The 20948-nt window shown below is 42.3% G+C and overlaps 1 protein-coding gene across 1 annotated transcript; it reads right to left on the reverse strand.

Annotated features, from left to right (window-relative positions):
* Nucleotides 1–5561: 5561 nt before the first annotated feature.
* Nucleotides 5562–20220, reverse strand: RFK (riboflavin kinase). The gene is made up of 4 exons (XM_062208434.1): nucleotides 19958–20220; nucleotides 18995–19146; nucleotides 8928–9030; nucleotides 5562–7707 (listed from the first exon to the last, which is right to left on the reverse strand). Exons 1-4 carry the CDS (start codon nucleotides 20037–20039, stop codon nucleotides 7577–7579), a joined length of 468 nt encoding a protein of 155 aa, XP_062064418.1. The 5' UTR covers nucleotides 20040–20220; the 3' UTR covers nucleotides 5562–7576.
* Between the last annotated feature and the right edge of the window lie 728 nt (nucleotides 20221–20948).

Raw genomic sequence — 20948 nt, forward strand, 5'->3', positions numbered from 1 at the left:
AGAGTTAGTTTTAGGTTTTGTTGGCTTCAGGAGACAGACTTAAAAACAAAAAACTTCATTCGACAGAAATACTGTTCTTAGATAGAAGCCTTCAATAAACTTGAAATACTCTCCAATCGGTAAGCAAAACAACGCTCTGGGCAATCCTTAAAAATATTGCGAAGGCTCACAAGTGCCTAAAGGGACCCTGAAATGAACTTGAAATTCTCATGAGGGACTCACAGGTTATTTCTTTACAGGGAGCCTAGGAGAGTCCACACCTGGGAATCCTGTCAATGCCCTGGAGGGCGTGGCTCCTGTAAGACACCTGACCTGCCTTCAGAACAGAGCTGGAGGTGCTGCCTTCCAGGCATATAAAATCGAACAGCTGATGTGAAAATAGAGCACCTCGGAGGGAGGGGGATGCCAGTGGGCGCATCACCACAAGCAGAAGCCCCAGGATTTCTGGACAATGGAGCCCTTTTTGTCCAGTGCAGCCTTCTGAAAACCCCATACAGGTAAGGCAATTCAAAGAATTCTGCCTTGGGCAGGATGGGAAGCTGGAGAGATCCCTGTGCTGGCCTGTTAAGGCACTTCCGAGAGCCCAAGGGCTTCTGGGAGAACATTTTGAATACTATGGTTGAAGGGAATTAAAGCCACTGTGACTGAACCTTAGCCCTGAGCTACCTGCAATCAAGGGAAACACTATGAATTATTTTTGCATAAAAACAAATGGTTTTCTCAGTATGCTATATTTTCAAGCAATGTGCTCAATATGGTTTTTAGATAAAGCACCTGAAAATTAAGGCCATCTCCAACTGTTAGTCTGAAAAAAGCACAATTTACTACTTGCTCTGTGTTTCCAGACTTCACAGATCCTCTGAAGTTGTAATGTCTAATACGGTAGCCACTAGCCACGTGGGGGATTTAAAGTACAGCAACTGACAGTGAAGAAATGCTCTACAGTGTACTGCTTCCACATTAATATTGGGGCCTGTGAAATTTAGAGATATTTTACCTGCAAAAGTGTCCTAAAATTTAACAAAAACTTACCGAGCGTGAAACCTATAAATATGATACACTGCTTAAAAACATGTTCAAGCTAACTGCTAAGAGAAGATTTTAAATGTTCTCACAACAAATAAATGCTACAAGGTTGAAAAAAATCACCTTTTGCTACTGAAGACTATGTAATACTGACTGTAACAGAAATGTATCTTATAAGCTTCCAACCTTCTCAACACCCTTTAAATATATAATTAATTTTTAAAGGCTAATTTTTATTTTCATCAAGATATATCTGTACATAAATAATCAAATTACTCATTTTCCTGTTACCATAATACCATTTCCTCTTCTTAGAAGCAACAAATTTCAGCCTTCCTGGTTAATATCTATCTCTGTATGTCTGTGAGATGCTCATACTGCTGCTGCTTTATGTTCTTGTTTTAACAACACCAGGGTTTTTCTTTTTCTTTTCTTTGAGAGGCAGAGGGCGAGTGAGTGAGCGCTCCCACCCACTGGTTCACTCCTCAAATGTCTGCAGTGGCAGAGACTTTGCTGAGCCAAAGTTGAGACCTCAATCCAGGTCTCCCACATATGTGGCAGGAACTCAGTCACTCAAGCCATCACCACGGTCTCCCAGGATCTGCAGTAGCAGGAAGCTACACTCAGGAGCTGGAGTCAGGTACAGAACCCAACCTCTCTGGTAAGGGCTACATCTTAACTGTTAGCCACGTGCCTGCCCTAACTGCGGCTTCCTGTTTCCAGGTTAAGCATCATCTGTTCGTTCCCACGGAGGATGATGAGCAGTTGTTTTCCAAACTCTTCCCTTCCATCGCTGCCACTGCACACTTCTCATCTCAATCTTCAATGTGTAACATATTTTGTTGTAAAAATTCAGTGTTATAATTCTTATGACCATGCAAATCATAATCACAGCTGAATCATACAGAACATTTGTGCACTAATGAAGATAAAGCTTAATCATTTTTAAAAGTACACTATGCAGCCATAACCTAGAACTAAAAACAAGACAGTAAAACAAATGCTTCCAACATACGTATGATCTTAAGTCAGCTGTTCCTAAGAACCACATAGGTCTCTATTGCTAGACTGCTTTTGCTTATTCTGAAATTTATATAAAGAGAATCATGGTAATGTGTTTTTTGTCTGGTCTCTTTTGCTATTTTTTTTTTGCCTCTCCTAGCTTCTTGAATGAAAGCCTAGACCACTGATCTTTCATTTTTCTTGTCTAATATAAGTATTTTAAGGTGCTTTAAGCAAAGGGTTTGCTGCATTCCACAAATATTGTATTCACTCTCATTTCTCACTGTGGTATTTTTCTGTCTTTAAACCTTACTGATTACCTTCTCCATGGTGTCCTTAATATATTCAGTATGCCAATTCTCAGAAATAAAACATTTTATACAGTCTATGCAACAGCTGCGCATGAAGTCATCCCATCATCAGTTTATGGTTAACAGGCATACTCCAAGATTCACCTAATTTCCATACAGGCTGAAAAGCCTCTACCCTACAGCTTTCAGGATTTTTTTTTTAATGACAATCTCTGCAATTTCCTGAGATGTAGCATTACTTTGGTTTACTATCCTTCTATGTGGCCTTTGTGACCGTCATGGAACCAAAATGGGCATTTTATCAGTTGTCAAATATGCCCATTCTAAATACACAATCGCAAGCAGGGGAAATAGGCAGCAGGAAGGCCAAAGATTTACTGAGCTGCCTGGGAAACAAGCTGGGGCTCAAACTCTGTGATCCAACCTAAAAGGAAGCCAACTGTCAAAGAAACGCAGAGTCACAGCTGCAACACAAAAAGTCTGGACAGCGAATCTGGAGCTGAGACAACAGGAGGATGACAGCAGCCACACTTAACCAGGCCTTCTAGTTCATCAATTCTGCATCTAATCTGTAATTAACCAGCGTACTGAATTTTTAACTTCACTTTGTTTCATAGCTATAAATTCTATTTTGGACAATTCCCAAATCTATCCGATTTTTATACAACTTTGTTATTTTATCATTTTTGATACTTTTCTTTGTATGTTATTTCAAATTTTCTAATGATCCCTTTATCTGCCTTCTGTGTAGTACTTATTCTAGCTTTGTTTCTGCTAACTCTTAAATAAGATAGCCTCTCCTTTGGCAGAGTAGAATTATTTCCTGTTTCTGTCTCTGAAGATCAGACTGATTCTCCTCTACCAACCTAACACCCATTTTCCAGGTAAGAGGAGAATAAGAAAAGACTAACATTTTAGCAGGAAAGCAGAACTGCCTCAAGTCTAAGCAGACTTCCACCTCCATCTCCCTGACCTGCACTACATTACAGAAGGAGCACTAACTGCTAGCTTTCAAGCCTTCGTAGCTGGTGAACAACAACAGCGTGGTAGGAATGACTGTTGACTATGTGCAATACAGGTAAATGAGTCCCATCTTACTGCACACAGGGTTGCTGACACATGTCCTGAAGATTACAGAACCCGGTTTTGGAGCGGCAGTTATGCAGGGAGCCCAAACTTATACTCTGGTAACTCTGAAAAATAATCAGAACGCTTACTCTGAGAGTGGATTTTTCAGGGTACTGATGTCCTGTGAATGTGCTCCAGGTACAAAAACAGAGGCTGTTAAGGAAAGGCACTTGGTTGCAGAACTATCACTGAATGCCAGCCCTACAGCCCTACAGCTGTCACAACACTCTACTGAGGACTTTTCACATACCTTAAAGTAACAATCTGGGGGCCGGTGCTGTGGCGTAGTGGGTAAAGCCGCTGCCTACAGCCAACATCCAATATGAGCGCCAGTTCAAGTCTCGGCTGCTCCACTTCCGATTCAGCTCTCTGCTATGGCTTGGGAAAGCAGATGGCCCAAATGAATTCACAGGACCCTGAACCCGTGTGGGAGACCCGGAAGAAACTCCTGGCTCCTGGCTTCAGATTGGCATAGCTCCGGCCCTTGCAACCAACTGGGGAGTGAACCAGTGGATGAAGACCTCTCTCTCTCTGCCTCTCCTTCTCTCTTTTAAATAAATAAATCTTTAAAAAAAAAAAGTATTTAACAGGGATGACTTTTCAGTTAAATTTCAACACCTATGAATAAATGTGTGTTAATTACAGAGTTCAGCCAATAGTATTAACTAGAACAAAAAAATACTAAAAGGGATAAAGTATTAAATTGTACATCAACAGTCAGGACAAGGGCTGATCAAGTCACTGTTGGAATAAGAGAAGGAGAAGATGTGCAATTTGGGACATGCTCAATTGGACTTGCCCCAAATGGTGGAGTTAGAAATGTGCCAGGGGATTCCAATACAATCCCATCAAGATTGCATGTACCAATGCCATCTCACTAGTCCAAGAGATCAATTTCTGTTCACAATTGATCACACTGATAGGTCTAAGAGTCAAAGGGATCACACAAACAAGACTAGTGTCTGCTAATACTAACTGATAGAATCAAAAAGGGAGAGAACGATCCAACATGGGAAGTGGGAGACACAGCAGACTCATAGAATGGCAGATGTCCTAAACAGCACTCTGGCCTCAGAATCAGCCCTTAAGGCATTCAGATCTGGCTGAAGAGCCCATGAGAATATTTTAGGCATGGAAAGCCAAGACACTCTGGAAAAAAAAAAAAAAAGAAGACCTAAATGAAAGATCTCTGCGAGTGAGATCCCAGTGGAAAGAACGGGCCATCAAAGGAGGAGGTACCTTTCTCTGAAGGAAGGAGAGAATTTCCACTTTGACTATGACCTTGTCTAAATAAGATCGAAGTCGGCGAACTCAAAAGGCTTCCATAGCCTTGGCAACTCATGACTAGAGCCTAGGGAGATTATTGACGCCATAAACAAGAGTGTCAAATTGTTAAGTCAACAACAGGCGTTACTGTGTAGTTATGTCCCATGTGGGATCTCTGTCCTTAATGTGTTGTCCAATGTGAAGTAATGCTATAACTAGTACTCAAACAGTATTTTACACTTTATGTTCTGTGTGGGTGCAAACTGATGAAATCTTTACTTAATATATACTAAATCGATCTTCTGTATATAAAGATAATTAAAAATGAATCTTGATGTGAATGGAATAGGAGAGGGAGTGGGAGATGGGAGGGGTGCAGGTGGGAGGGAAGTTATGGAGGGGAAAAAGCCATTGTAATCCATAAACTGTACTTTGGAAAAATTATATTTACTAAATAAAAGTAAAAAAAAAAAAAGTAACAATCTGCCAGGAAATTAGTTAAAAAAAGTAAAATAAACTATTAGGACATTTGGCCTAGTAGTTAAGACACTGGTTAAGAACCTACATTCCATATCAGATTGCCTAGGTTTGATTCCCAGCTCTGCTCCCGATCTATGGTAGCAGATGATGGATCAACAGTCAGTTTCTTGCCACCCACATGGGAGACTCAGACTGAGCTCCTTGCTCCAGGCTCCAGCACTGGCTGGGACACTGCAGGTATCTGGGGAGTGAACTAGCAGGTGGCAGCTCTTAAGTCTGTGTCTCTCAAACGACAACAAAAGATTCAAGTTGATGTAAAGAAAAAAAAACTCACAGACTTTATTTAGACAAAACAAACATAAATCTGTTTTTATACTTTCCATATTGGTTTTTAACTGCTCATAAAGCCACTGATAATTGAAGCTAATTTCATGTTTGGAATTTCTAACATGGAAAACTATATCTTCTAAATATTTTTATACAACAATGAAAAAGCTTGACTGTGACATCTGGTATCAATTCAGACTACCACAAAGTTAAACATTACCCAATCGATTGCCCATACTTCCCTCTTCAGCAACAGCTATACATATTTTTCTATATACTTTATAATTATTTTTATTAAAATCAATTCTCTAAATCACTTATGCAGGTTACAGAAAAATGATTTGTAGCAAGTGATCATTAAAATTACCTTCCACATAATTCTATACCTACACTCAACCATCCCTGCCACCACCAAAAACACTACTAAAGTGAACAGTGATGCATGTAGTATTACAGGAGGCTCAGAGCAATCTGTAATCTTAGCTTCCTAAATATTCAATGGTTTCACCTTTCTGCCCATATAAACAAAGACTCAAGTGACCAAAAATCAGAGGAAAAATGCACAGTACAAAGATCATTTAGCTAAAACTTTATTTATACCTTTCCTCAAGCTATAACCATGCTTTAATATTAAATTACATTATGCATATGCAACTACAACAGTTTAAATTTGCTCAGGAACATGTAATTGCATTAAAAAATAAATAACTTTCTAAGTATTTCATAGTTTAATTGGCCCTTAAGTAGTTTCCCTAAAGGGAAAACAGCATTTTGTGTCTTTAAGAACTAACACATACCAAGAGCAGTTATGTGTTCATTTAAATCTTGAGGAAGTCTAATGATGAAGTTCGTTGTTGACTTTGTGAAAATGCAGTGCAGATATACACTTAATCACTGTTCATACAGCAATAGAAGAGTAAACACAGACCCAATCTCTTAAGTGCACAGTTGTAGGATATTTCAAATGTAAAAAAACTGTGACACTGACAATGGCTTAAAGGAAAAAAGAACCCAAGTCCAGAAAAATGTTCAAGAACAAGAATATACACTCTTAAGAAAAAAAGAGGCTGTCATTTGGCCTGTTAGGACTCTGGTTAAGACACTAACATTCTTTGGATTGTGTGCGTTCAGTTCCCAGCTCTGACTCCGGATGCCAGCTTCCCGCTAATGCAGACCCTGGGAAGCACAGTGATGGTTCACATAGTGGGGATCCTGCCATCCACGTAGCAGACCTGGATTGAGTTCTTGGCCTGTGCTTCGGCCATGGCCTAGTCTCAGCCATTGCAGGACTCACTCTCTCTCTCTCTCTCTCTCATATAAAATAAAATTTTAGAAAAACTTTAAAAGAAAGAAGAAATAGGAGACCTCTAGATTTCAAACACTTAATTTACTGTCTTCTGAGACAAATTGATTGGCAGAGAGTCTAAACCACTTAGAACTGAGGCAGCACTAGCCACAAATGGAAACAGGACAATGATTTGATGTCATAAAGGAAATGAGTAAAATGAAATCTCACAAAAGCTTTCATTTCTGTAATAATATATTAATGCACAAAATATCAAAAATACAAAGTCTGGATTTTCCCTTTTAGGTTATAGTAAGCTATCAACCTTTTATTTAGTGCATTTACTTCCCTAAGCCTTCTGTTTGTCAGCATATGCCATACAATCACACAGCTGGTATCTTACCACGAGAGTTACAGTTATCATCTTAAATTAGTGACTTGTCTTTTTACTCAGATTCACAAATGTAATTTCATTTCCATTTTAAGACACTTAGTATCTTTCTAGTGGTACATTTTAATCAAAGTAATACATTAAAAAGAATCTTGATTTTTAAGTGAATCCTTTCAGCACTATAGCATGATGGGTTTAATTTAACAGCTGAAGCATAATAAGTAGCTACACTGTACTGTTTAATCCACAGCTGTAGGAAAATGTTTGATTTCTGAAAAATTAACCAAGATGACACTGCATAGTTATGAACAGTGAGATACTAGAAAACAGTGAATGAATAAATAAGGTTAATTTTTTTCATCAGTGGCCATTCATTATTTTGTTTTTAGGAACCTGGAAGAAATTATCTTCTTTGAGTTTCAAATGTTCTGGTAAATCGAGTCGTTTCTTAGCTTCTTCAATATCACCTTGAATTGCTGAAATAAGTGATTCTGTAGAGAGAATACATCAGATAAAGATAATGAAAAACCACAAATGTATTTTTTATTTTTCCCTTCTTCAGCCTCTCCTAAAAATACTGCTGGCACAGGTTAGATGCCAAATAACTGTTCCATCCCTTCTTCTAGCCTTTTAACTTAAAGTCAGTAGTACACAAAACAAGTTCTTAGTCTTGTAATTTCTCACAGAAAGGTATGGGCACAAACATACACTGAAATACCAAATGGAAGAAACAAAGTCATTATCTGTTCTAACACTGTTAAAAGAAACTTTACAGTAAGAGTCCAAACTATCACACTACTCTAATAAACAGCTGATCACATTGGTTACCAACGTTCTCTGATTTGTTGTTTCTCACACTTCAAGCATTTTGCAAGATTAACTTCATGACATCGGAGAGAGGCAGCCAGTCTGTTGGCTATGAACCCAGGCTTATCATTTACTACGTGATAGCTATGGTTTGGTAATCCCCCAGAATTCGTGTGCTGGAAACTTAATCCCCAAAGTCATATTTGGCTGGCATCTGGAAATGGAACTTTGGGAAGAAAATCAGTCATGACAGCTTTGTCTTCATGAATGAAGTAATCCATTCATGGATTATCAGGTTACTGAGGGAGTGGCTTGGTTCCAAAGGTGAGCCATCACTAGCACTGTTACACTGTCTCACCATGCAACTCTGTGTTACAATGCAGCAAGAAGGCACTCACCAGAGGCAGACCAGATGCCAGTGCCATGATGTTTGACTTCCCAGCTCCAGAACCTTCAGCAATCTAAACGTCTACTCTTTGTAAATTTCCTAGTCCATGGTGTAGCAGGGTGGTGAAATCATTTGATCTGGCTTTGCCCAGGCAAGTGCATGTAGAACTCAAATTTCAATAAATCTAAAGCAGGCTAATTTTTAAGGTGATAATTTTTTATGGTCTGCGAATGATGCTATAAATATCCAAGTAGCCCTTTGAGAAAAAAAGTTCCCCACCCTTGAGTTACAGCAACAGAAAATGGACTAAGACAGTGACTTTGGGAAAATGACTTAACAACTCTGTGACAATTTCCTCAGATGGTAGTTGTGGGAGATAAAGGAGCTACTTTATGTAAAGTTTTTAAAACAGTGCCTAGCACAATTAAATGTTCAAATATTATCTGTCCTGCCATCATTATTGTAGTGGTTGTAGCAGCAGTAATAACATTTAAGAAGATCAAAATAAGAACTTACCTAAAGAATCAAAGTTTTTTTCTGGTCTAAGATAGCCAACAATGGCCACATTGAGGATTTCCCCATAAAAGTCCTCTTTGAAGGTATGCATGATGTGAGTTTCCTAAAAATCAAGAAATGTTGAAAAGATCACCATTAGCTCACAAAACATTTGAAATCTGAAATATTTGTTTATGGAAGGTTAATTTAAAAAAAGATTTATTTATTTATTTGAAAATCAAAGTCCAAGAGAAAGGGAGAGACAAGAGAGAGAGAGCTCCCATCCATTGGTTCACTCCCCAGATGGCCACAACAGCCAGCCCTGGGCCAGGCTGAAGCCAGGAGCCAAGAGCTTCTTTAGGTCTCCCACAAGGGTAAGCAAAGGCCCAAGCACCTGGGCCATCCTCCATTGCTTTTCCCTGGCCATCCTCAGGGAGCTAGATCAGAAGTGAAAATGCAACTGCACACAAACCAGCACCCCTAGAGTATACTAGCATTGGCAGATGGTGGCTCTAACCCCCTAAGCCATAACGATGACCCCAATGTTGTCTTAATTTTAATGAAACAATTGGGCCAGTGCGGTGCTGTGGTGTAGTGGGTAAAGCCACCATCTACAGTGCCAGCATCCCATATGGGCGCTGGTTCAAGTCCCAGCTGCTCCACTTCCAATCCAGCCTGGGAAAGCAGTAGAAACTGGCCCGGGAAAGCAGTAGAAAATGGTACAAGTCCTTGGGCATCTACAACCACGTGGGAGACACAGAAGAGGCTCCTGGTTCCTGGCTTCAGATCATCTGAGGAGTGAACCAGTGGATGGAAGATTTCTCTCTCTCTTGTCTCTGCCTCTGCCTCTCTGCGGCTCTGCCTTTCAAATAAATAAATAAATCTTTAAAAAAATTTAATGAAACAATCTTCATTAAAATCTTAGAGACCTACGTTAAAATCTAAGTACAGTTTTTCCTGACTTCTTCCATCACCAATTCAGGCCCTAATTTACAAGTAAAGATAACTGTGAGGTAGTAGATATGCTATAACACAAATCTGGTGTCATCTGTTGTTTATACATATATTTAAAAAAAATTGACATATCTCAAAAGAAGTTATCAGTCTTGAGCTGAAAAACCGAACAAAGACAAAAAAGAGAGGATGAATCGAGCATCAGGAGACGTTACTAAGAGCACCTGAGGTCAGTCAAGACAAGCCTGCTTCGCACGTCCTGGTAAACCGAGTGGTTCCTGCGCGCCCTCAGTACCACCCGGGGTGCTGAAATCAGCAGAGCTGAGGACTGATGCAGAGGCCGAAGAGACAGGCAGGTTCCTGATCAGGAAGCCGTGTGACAAACAGGGCCAGGGTGTGCTGGAGGAAAACAGCGCAGAGGGCAAATGATGCCCCAGAATGTCTCTGGTTCAGACAAGTCATCTGAACTGTACTAGATTCCCTTAAAGAATGGATCTACTTTCACAAGGCAGGAAGACCAACTAAAAGACCAAACACTGAAATAAGATGGCTGGGACTGAACTACAAAGGTGGCAATGGAAACTAGGAAGTCTGCCTTGATATTAGAGGCATATCTTAAAGGATGTGACTTGAGAAAATCGTCTGTGAAGTGATTCTTAAAACTGAAGTATCTATCATAAATCTGCTAAGAGAACAGCTAAATTGGAGTAAAAAAGCAACTAAGTAATTAAAACAAATTATGAATGGCCTATTTTTTAAAAATCAAACATGGAAATCTCAATTTAATCAATGTTTCCTTCTAACCTAACATATCTGCTTTACCTGTGCCCTTAAAATATAAATCAGATCAAAAAAGGGAAGGAAATATTACATGAGACTTTTAGATTAAGGTGAGTTTTACTTACTCTTTTTTTTTTTTTTTTTTTTAAGTTTTAAGCTTTTGATTCAGTGAGAAATGCATAGGAGAGTGAGGGCCCTATCTGTGAAAGAAAGGGAAATCTGGATTCATACCAAGTATCAGGAGCCAGCCATGTGGAGGAGCAGGGAGGCCAGGAAGCAGGGAGCGGGTGGCCAGAAGGGGTTTTACTTACTCAAAACACTTCACAGGGCTGGGGTTGTGGCACAGCAGGTTAGGGCATGCTTGAGAAGCTGGCATCTCTTTCCAGAGGCCTGGCTATTCAGTTTTGGATGCAATTTCCTGCCAATGTGCCTGGGAAGGCAGTGGATAATGGCCCAAGTGCTGTGCCTCTCTGCCACTCATGTGGGAGACCTAGATGGAGTTCCTGGCTCCTGGCTTCAGCCTGGCCCCGCCCTAGCTGTTGTGACCATTTGGGGAGTGATACTAAGGGATGGAAGGTCTTTTTGTCACTCTGACTTTCAAATAAATAGATCTTTAAATGAAACAGAAAAAAAACAACAGCCTTGGCACATAATTTAATGGAATATATAGATTTCACGGTGCCCATTAAACAAAAAGAGCCCTGATTTAAACAATTTATAAAAGGAAAATACTGATATTAAAAACGAGACTTTCCTTTATAATCTATGCATAGATCTTTTCCAGCTTTACTGAATTATAATTGATAAAAACTGCTTTTAAAGTATACAATGTGATGACTTGAAATACATACACACTGAGGAGGGTTCCAAGATGGCAGAATAGCAAGAGGGCGGTCTGATGTAGGACAGGCATAATTAGTAGAAAAAAAGTGGAGAAAGCACACTCTGAGGGTCAAGCTGCAGGGGAAGCTGCAGTAGCAGGTCCTGAGAAAGCAGTGGAAACAGCCCAGACCTGTGTGGAAGGTGCAGACACACCGTAACGAGCAAGGACACAACAAAGGACCCAGCAGCTTGGATCCGGAAAAACTGCCTGCTCTGGCAAGCCAGGTGAGGTCAGACTGCACAGGCCCACGCCACTGTTGATACAGCTGGAGAGACAGCCTAGTGGACAACACTGTCTTTGAGTCCAGCCCCAAACCCTGAGGGCAACAGGGCGACTGCTGGGTCGGGGGGTGGAAGGTGGCTGGGAGGCAGTGTGTCTCTCCCAGTCTCCCTCCCACCACTACCCTTCCCCCCTGTAACAGCAACTTGCGGCCAGCTGTAGGGAGGGCTGGCACCATTTATGGACAAACGCAGGAACAGCTGCTCCAGTTCTGGTGCACGCACCCAGCAACTAGCAGGGATGGTCTCTACTTTGCCAGCTGCACCCACCTGGCAATGGATTCTGGGAAGTACCACCTGCGGGGACACTTGTATGTGCCCAGCAGAATTGTGAAGCAAATAGGGATGTGGTCAGCAGGTATTATGCATGCATATGATCAATGGATTTTTTTTTTAAGATCTATTTATTTATTTGTAAGTCAGAGTTACACAGAGAGAGAAGGAGAGACAGAGATAGAGGGGGGTCCTTCACCTGCTGGTTCACTCCCCAAACGGCTGCAACGGCCAGAGCTGTGCCGATCTGATCTGATTGGAAGCCAGGAGCCTGGAGCTTCTTCTGAGTGTCCCAAGCGAGTGCAGGGGCCCAAGGACTTGATCATCCTCTACTGCTTTCTCAGCCATAGCAAAGAGCTGGATTGGAAGTGGAGCAGCCAGGACTCGAATTGGCACACATAAGGGATGTCAGCACTGCAGGTGTGGTGGCTCCACCCGCTATGCCACAGCACCTGCCCCAATCAAGGGATTTTACCAGAGGGCACAACCCATGTCCCCCACTGACTTTGAGTCTGGCTGGGAGGATCAGGCTCAATCCGTCAGGGCAGAATACACAGGGGCAGCAGCTCTGGGAACCCTTCAGTCTCTCTGTGGACAGGACAGACTGGTGGGGCGGACTGGACCCTCTGGACCCTCTTATACTCCTTGAGCATGGGAGCCCTGGTTGCTGAGACTGTGAAAACACTGCATGCGAGGAGGCAGAGTGTAGCTGGGTTTCTGGGCAAAAACTGGGTGCTGCTGTACACTCTCAGAGCTCCCTGGTTGCCTAGAGCAGCTCATTGCTGTGGGAACTGTGCTCACAGTGAGGACAGTGCAGATCATCTGTGCGGTTCAGACAGTGGTGTGGATGAGTGTGGAACACTCTGGGAGCCAACACCAGGCATCGCTCAGCTTGGAGGAGAGGAGGTGAGAGGGGTGATCATACCATTTCCCTCCTGCTGTTAACAAGAGGGGATCTACCACACTCCACCCTGGAGCACTGACCACAGCTAACTGGCCACACCCACCACACACCTCTTGGTATTCACTGAAAGTACAGACGTTCCACTAAGCCATAGTGTCATAACTCAAAGATAAAAGCCACCAAAGGGAAAAAAAAAAAAATCAACTGCACAAATGCCTAAAAATAAACGCAGAAATTCAAAAAACAAGAATAAGGACTGAACAGACACTTTTCAAGAGAGGAAATCCAAATGGCCAACAGACATGAAAAAATGCTCAGGATTGCTAGCCCATCAAGGAAATGCAAATCAAAACCACAATGAGGTTTCACCTCACCCATTAGAATGGCTCTCACACAGAAATCAAAAAACACATGCTAGGGAGTATGTGGGGAAAAGGTACCCTAATCCGAAGTTGGTGGGAATGTAAACTGGTGCAGCCACTGTGGAAGACAGTATGGAGATACCTCAGAAAGCCGAATATAGACTTATCATATGACCAAGCCATCCCACTCCTGGGAATTTACCCAAATGAAATGAAATCAGGATATGAAAGAGTTGTCTATACCCTCATGTTCATTGTAGCTTAGTTTTCAATTACTAAGGTATGGAATCAACCCAGGTGTCCATCAACTGAAGACTGGATTAGAAAGAAATTATGGTAAATATACACTATGGAATACTACACAGTGGTAAAAAAAATAAAAATGAAATCCTGTCATTTGCAACAAAATGGATGCAACTGGAAATGATTACACTTAGTGAAATAAGCTAGTCACAAAAAGAAAAATACCATATGTTCTCTATGATCTGTGGTAACTAGTAGAGCACCTTAAAGGTAATCTATAGGAGTGGAACTAACACTTTGCAATGCAATGATTTTGAACAGCCCTTGTCTTGACTGCTGAGGAACAATTTTTTTGTTGTTTTTTTGTTTTCTTTTCATACTATTTGGGGAACTCTACTTAGTGTAGGGTTAATCTTATGAGTATAAAATTAACTAAAATTAGATCTTTGTAAAAAATAAAAATGAGAATGGAGAGGGAAGAAAAAGAAGGGTGAGACGGAGGTAGAGTGGGAAGAATCACCATGTTTCCTAATTTGTACATATGAAATACATAAAGTTTGTATTTCTTAAATAATAGTAAAAAATAAAGAAACATATACATTAATCAATGATTAATCAAACTAATACATCCATTATAATACAACTCTTATAAGAACTTTGCTTTTGTTAGGTTAGTAAGCTTAAAATCACTTATACGTGAGTTGAGATCATATACTGTGGTAAGAGCATTGATTTAAGGATCTAAAGTCCACAGTTGCACACTTGGGTAACCATATAACCAACCTCTGTGGGACTCCAATTTCCCACATGTCACTGAGTGGGATGAATTAAAAGATATAAGTGTACTTAAAAAAGTTCAAGGAAACAAAGAAATTTAAAACTAAGTTTATTCTTGTACAAAAAATTTGAAATCTATGCAGTTTTTTCATAATATACATTTTGTACGCATTTTCTGAATTTTCCCTTAAAAGATGGCTCCTTGGTCTTGTGAATATGAATCAATAAATTTCACTTTTCTTTTCAGTAAACATTTGAGTAAAAACGAAACCAAAATATACACGACCTTGATGCTGACAATTCCAAGTCATTATTGAGGGAAATGGTAAAGATGTCTATTCTTCCAGATCTATAGATTTAGTGCTATCCCAGTAAAAATCCTAGGTTTTGGCCAGTGCCGTGGCTCACTTGGCTAATCCTCCACCTGTGGCGCCGGCACCCAGGGTTCTAGTCACAGTTGGGGCGCTGGATTCTGTCCCGATTGCTCCCCTTCCAGTCCAGCTCTCTGCTGTGGCCCAGGAGTGCAGTGGAGGATGGCCCAAGTGCTTGGGCCCCTGCACCCACATGGGAGACCAGAAGGAAGCATCCGGCTCCTGGCTTCGCATCGGCACAGTGCTGGCCGTAGCAGCCATTAGGGGAGTGAACCAATGGAAGGAAGACCTTTCTCTCTGTCCCTCTCTCTCACTGCCTAACTGCCTGTCCAAAAAAAAAAAAAAAAAAATCCTAGTTTTTTTTTAATTGCAGAAACTGACAAGTAATTTTAAAATGCACATTGAAATGCTAAAATTATCTAAGTAAATCTTGAAAACAAAACTAGAGGATCTGTACAACTAGATATCAAGATCTAATATACTGCTATGGAAATGAAGACCTTGTGATCATGGCCTAAGGTTAGTCAAGCAGACCAAGTATGTAGGACTGGATACTTGGACTCTCAAATACATAAGATCACTTGGTTTATGAGCAGGGTGAACACTGGAGGGTGGGCAGCACAGGCTGTCATTTTCTTTTTTGAGATTTATTTATTTGAAAGACAAAGTTAGAGAAAAAGAAGAAACAGAGACCTCTTCCAACCTCTTGCTCACTCCCCAAATGGTCTCAATAGTTGGGGATCAGTCAGGCTGGAGCTAGAAGCTAGGAACTCTATCTGGGTCCCTCACGTGGCTGCCAGGGGCCCAAGCATTTGGGTCATCCTCCAGTACCTTCTTAGGCATATTAGCAGAGAGCTGGATTGGAAGTGGAGCAATTGGGACTTGAATAGGTGCCCATATGGGATGCTAGCATCATCGGCGGAGGCTTAATGTGCTGTGCCATAACGCTAGCCCCAGGATACTATTTTCAGTAAATGGGCTAGGTTAATTCTATATGTAGGTGAGGAAAAAATAAGTAATCTTTATCCTTACCACACACCACAGCATACTCACAAATGAGAAAAGTCAATTAAGCTTTTTGAAGAAAACATAGATGAGTTCATGACTTTGAAGTGGGCAGAGTTGTTAAATGGATTATAAAAAGCACCAACCAATCATGAAAGAAAAATGATAACCTGGATTATATTAAGGATCACTGTTTTTCAAAGACACTATTGAGTTAAAAACAAAAACACAGCAATATACAGTTCCAACAAACGAACTGGATCTAGAAAATACTAAAAGCTTCTTTAAGACACAATAAGACAAAGAACACAATTTTTTGTAGGGCAAAAGACTTGAACAGGCATTTCACAGATGTCTATTACTATCAAAGAAAAGCAAAAAGAAAAACTCTGAAATGTAAGAACACTCTACCACTGTAAAATCAAATTTTTCCTAACTACTGACAAACTTCCAAGGCAATTTGTCACTGGTGCTATAGTAATATTTCTGCTGAGTAGTTAAAGAAAAGTTAGCGATGGCATAGCCTTTCATCCTCTATTTTCCTCTCTCTTTCTACAGTAAGGTATTCTTTGATCTTTAATCAACTCTTTTCCTTATCCCCTCCAACAAATAATTTCCACCACCCTACAAACTTCAGTGAAATTCTGAACAAAATGTTAAGTAGTTCTGAGACATTACTATTGGCTTATACTAGCACTGAGTTTCATGTGACATACTTCTACGAGGGCACTTCAAAAAATCCATGAAAAATGCATATAAAAATGAGGTATGTTTTCACATTTTTTTTTAATCAAAATAAACTTATCTTTTGTTTATCTTTATTTTTATTTACTGGAATGACAAGAGACAGAGAGTGCCTATCCACTGGTTCACTCTTCAGATGCCTAGAACAACCAGGGCTGGGCAAAGTTGCAGCCAGGAGCCTGGAACTCAATCTGGGTCTCCCAGGTGCCTAGCAGGGAGCAGAGTACCTGCGGCTCCCCGAGGCAAGCATGAGCAGGAAGCTGGAATTGCAAGAGGAGCTAAGACGAGAACCCAGGCAGTCTGCTGTGAGACGACGGTGTCTCAAGCAGCATCTGAGCCACTGTCTCAAACGCCCACTCCCTGAACTTATCTTTTAATTCCATTTTGTCCAAGCTTTTCAAAGTATCTTCATATTAAATAGTCAAAGAAGATGGGATTAGCATGATTGTCAATCTGTTTTCCCACACACTCCAACTAACAAAAGACTCAGCCAAATCTCACAGATAAAACAGTTCAACTGTGTGGGTGCTGTGAGAAGAAAGTCGGATTAGAGGAGTACACCTGCAAGGTCATTTAAAAAAGCGAAGAGTTTCAACTTACCAGTAAGCACCACCCCTTTAGTAAGCATTAACCATTATTCCATCATCCTATGTTTAGGACACCTCTAAAATTTTAAACTGAGCAACAAATTACCACTTATGGTAACTTTGAAATAAATATTATGTCATTGAAATACTTGCAGAATTGAAAATTCAGGACTTAAAGGGTTAACAAAGTAATTAAACAGTGAATGAGCTACACTAACTGTGGCAAGCTCATTTTCATACCTCATTTCTACCCCAGTAAAGGTAAACAAACAGGCGATTATAATAGTATTATTATGAACTTGGTTTTTAAGTCCACTTTTTATTTTCTGCATGATTTAAAAATTAAATACATATATAAAGAGAATTGAAAATGAATCTTGATGGGAATGGAAGGGGAGAGCGAGTGGGAAAGGGGAGGGTTGCGGGTGGGGAGGAAGTTGTGGGGAGGGAAGCCTTTGTAATTCATAAGCTGTACTTTGGAAATTTATATTTATTAAATAAAAAAATTAAATACATAAAAAATTAGTCTTCGACTTATGATGGCTAAATTTAGGATTTTTAAAATTCACAATGAGCCTATCAGGACATAACCCCATTGCAATTCCACAGTGGAAGCCAAGAAACATCTGTATTAATCTGTTATTGGGGATACAACATATATAGATGTAATTTGTGGGATCCATATGCTACTTAAATTGTTATGAACTCAAATTAGACTTCTTGGGGCCAGTGCTGTGGTGCATCGGGTTAATGCCCTGGCCTGAAGCGCCAGCATCCCATATGGGTGCCGGTTCAAGACCCGGCTGCTCCATTTCCAATCCAGCTCTCTGCTTTGGCCTGGAAAAGCAGTGTAGGATGGCCCTAGTGCTTGGGCCCCTGCACCCACATGGGAGACCTGGAAGAAGCTCCTGGCTCCTGCCTTTGGATCAGTGCAGCTCCAGCTGTTGTGGCCAACTGGGGAGTGAACCATCGGATGGAAGACCTCTCTCTCTATGCCTCTCCTCTCTCTGTGTAACTCTGACTTTCAAAAAACCAAAAAGACTTCTAGAATTTCAGGGTGCTAAGTTTAATTCCCACAAGACCACAAACTATACACAAAATACATTAAAGGAAATGAGAAAGAGGAGCAGGCATTACTGTGTAGGGAGTTGGCACTTCAGATGCCTGAATGCCAACATCGGAGTGACAGTTTGAGCCCCTGCTGCTCCACTTCCGGATCTAGGATCTAGCTCCCTGTTAAATATCCCTGGGAAGCAGCAGATTATGGCTCAAGTAGTTGAATCCTTGCCACCTCCATGGGTAACTCAGATGGAGTTCCTGGCTCCTGTCTTTGGCCTGGGCTGGCCTAGCCCCAGCCGTTGTGGTCACTCAAGAGTGAATCACTAGATCAAAGCGCTCGCGTGCACTCTCTCTCTCTCTCTCTCTCTGTGTCACTTTTTCAAATAAATGAATGTTTTTTAGAAAAGGGAAATGAGAGGGAAATCAAAATATGTCTTTACGAAAAAATCAAGACAAAAGGCAGTAATGAAAGAAACGAAGGACAAAAAGTTAAAGGTATACAGAACAATTAATGTAATACAGGGAGTCACCCTTTATAAGTTATTACTCTAAAAGGATTAAACACTCTAATAAGAAGGGAGTGATTACCAAAATGGATTTAAACACATGACCCAACTATTTGAAGTCTACAAGAAAATCACTTTAGATCCAAGGGACAAATAGTTGAAAGTAAAATGAGGGGAAAAGATATTACATTCAAATAGTAACCAAATACTTCACTTTTAAATCCTTCAAGTATGCTGCCAAAATTTCTACAATTTTAACTATGTTGAAACTACCACTGATGAACACCATTGTGCATGAAATACTGTGTATTATTCTAAACAATCATTGCATTGTCAGTGACAGAGCAAAGTACAGTACTTACCATGGACTTCTTTACATTCTTGTAGTATGGGTTCCAGCCTATGCTCACCACCATCTTATGGACATCTCCACTTCCAACGCTGGCCCAGCCATAATAAATGCCGGTGGAGAGATCGGCCGGAAGGCTGTCTACGACTTGTTCAGGGAAGTTAGCTAAACAACAGAAGTAAATATTCTGGTGTTACAAGTTTCGCACTAAATGTCTGTAAAAATCACATGCAGGGCTCGTCTCAACCACGACACTCCCAAGATTCCCAGGACCCTATGTTTACCAATCCCATCCTTCCATATTGTGGCTGGCATTTCTTTCTCCTCTTCATCTGGACAGGCCAGGAATAAGATACAAAGCATATAAATCTCAATCGCTCTCTCTCAGACAAACAAAGAAAAGGTGCAAAACAGATTTCTTTTAGACCTGGTCTTTCCTAAGTGGGTTACGAATCACTTAAAAATATTAGTTTCAAAGTATTACAAGCCTAAGACCGAACTTCAGAGACAGCCCTAGCCTGTATTGTTAAGAATAAATTAAGCAATCAAGGTTTTATTACTAAATCTCATGCAGACGGACTCAAAGAGCTACTTGGCTCTCCTTCAACTACCTGTGTGACCACTTGGACACTATACAATAGCAGATTTTTAGAAACGAACTTTAACATCACCTTGAAAGTTCAGCCCATCTGGCCCACATCACATTTCTAATGAGCAAGACAAGTGCCACGCTTGGCCACCTCGACCCTGGGTGGGCAAGGAGGCAGAAGATCCTGCGACACATCTCCAGCTTCGGGCCCCCAGCCCCTCTCAACCTTGGTCCCCAAGGAGCTCAGGGCCAAGGGGCAGAGAGGAGCTCCCTCGACCCGAGCAAAGGGCGGCAGAGAGGGTTCTGCTCCGGCCTAGGGGACCCACGACCCGGCCTTCCCTCCCCCACGTGACCAGGCCTGGGGGCTCCGGTCCGCCCCGCGCTCACCTGTGGGGATGCCCAGCTGCTTGGAGCCGCGGCCGAAGCCCCGCACCACTTGGCCCCGGCAGAAGTACGGCAGGTGCCTCATGACGCCGTCCACTCGGGGCTCGGGCTGGGGGCCGGTCCGCGCGTCCGGCGGAGCCGCCGTGGAGGCGGTGCCCGGATCCCCCGGACCAGCCGGCGGGCACGGGCAGGGGCTCTGCCGGCCGGGTGGGTGCACCACCGGCCGGGAGGCACCGACGACACGCCGCGGTGGGTCCCTCGCGTCGCTGACCCAACAGAAGAGCCAAGCGACTCAGGCACTGCGTCTCCGCCGCGAGAGCTGCTGCAACGGCAGAAGCAAGCGCGGGTGTGACCGCCCGACCGCGCAGGACGACTCAAAACCTGGCCCCCGCGCCGCCGGCACACGCACACTTCCTCGGCCGAACCGCTGGGCCCGCTCGGCTTCCGTAGCCGGCCCAGCCGTGGCCCCGCCCCGCCGAGGCCCCGCCCCCAGCTCGCTCCCCTCCGCCCGGTCTCCGGCTTCCAGACGCCGTTCTAGGAACCGCATTGTCAGCCAGAGCACCGCAGAAGCACCGTTCCCTAACAGTCCTCGGAGTTTCTTTTGTTTCCCAGCTTTTCATTACAATCCTGATGCCAAAGCAAGAGACTCTTGGAGCTGCTGAGCACCCGCCGGGCTGACCGTCCGTGGTCATTGGTTCCATTCGCTCCTTAGACATTTACTAAAGCTCCAAACTGCCACCTCTTTCCTGGCCCGCCTGCCAGAAGCCCAGGCCGCTGTCCTCGGTGTGAGTTTCACGAGTGGGAGCTCCGGGGAGCAGGCCCCGCGGTTGAGCGGAGCCCTGTGCCAGGCGGAGGGTCTCCGCGCTGCGCTCTTCCTTGCGGAGATGCGGCCGCTGCCGGCTCCCCGCTTCGGACGCCTCCTAGAGAATTCAATAATAAAAGGCGAGATCGCCCTGCGACCCTTGGAACAAATGATTACCCCCAGAAGGAGCTC

This window comes from Lepus europaeus, chromosome 12 (assembly GCF_033115175.1).
Source record: "Lepus europaeus isolate LE1 chromosome 12, mLepTim1.pri, whole genome shotgun sequence".
Taxonomy (NCBI): Eukaryota; Metazoa; Chordata; class Mammalia; order Lagomorpha; family Leporidae; genus Lepus; species Lepus europaeus.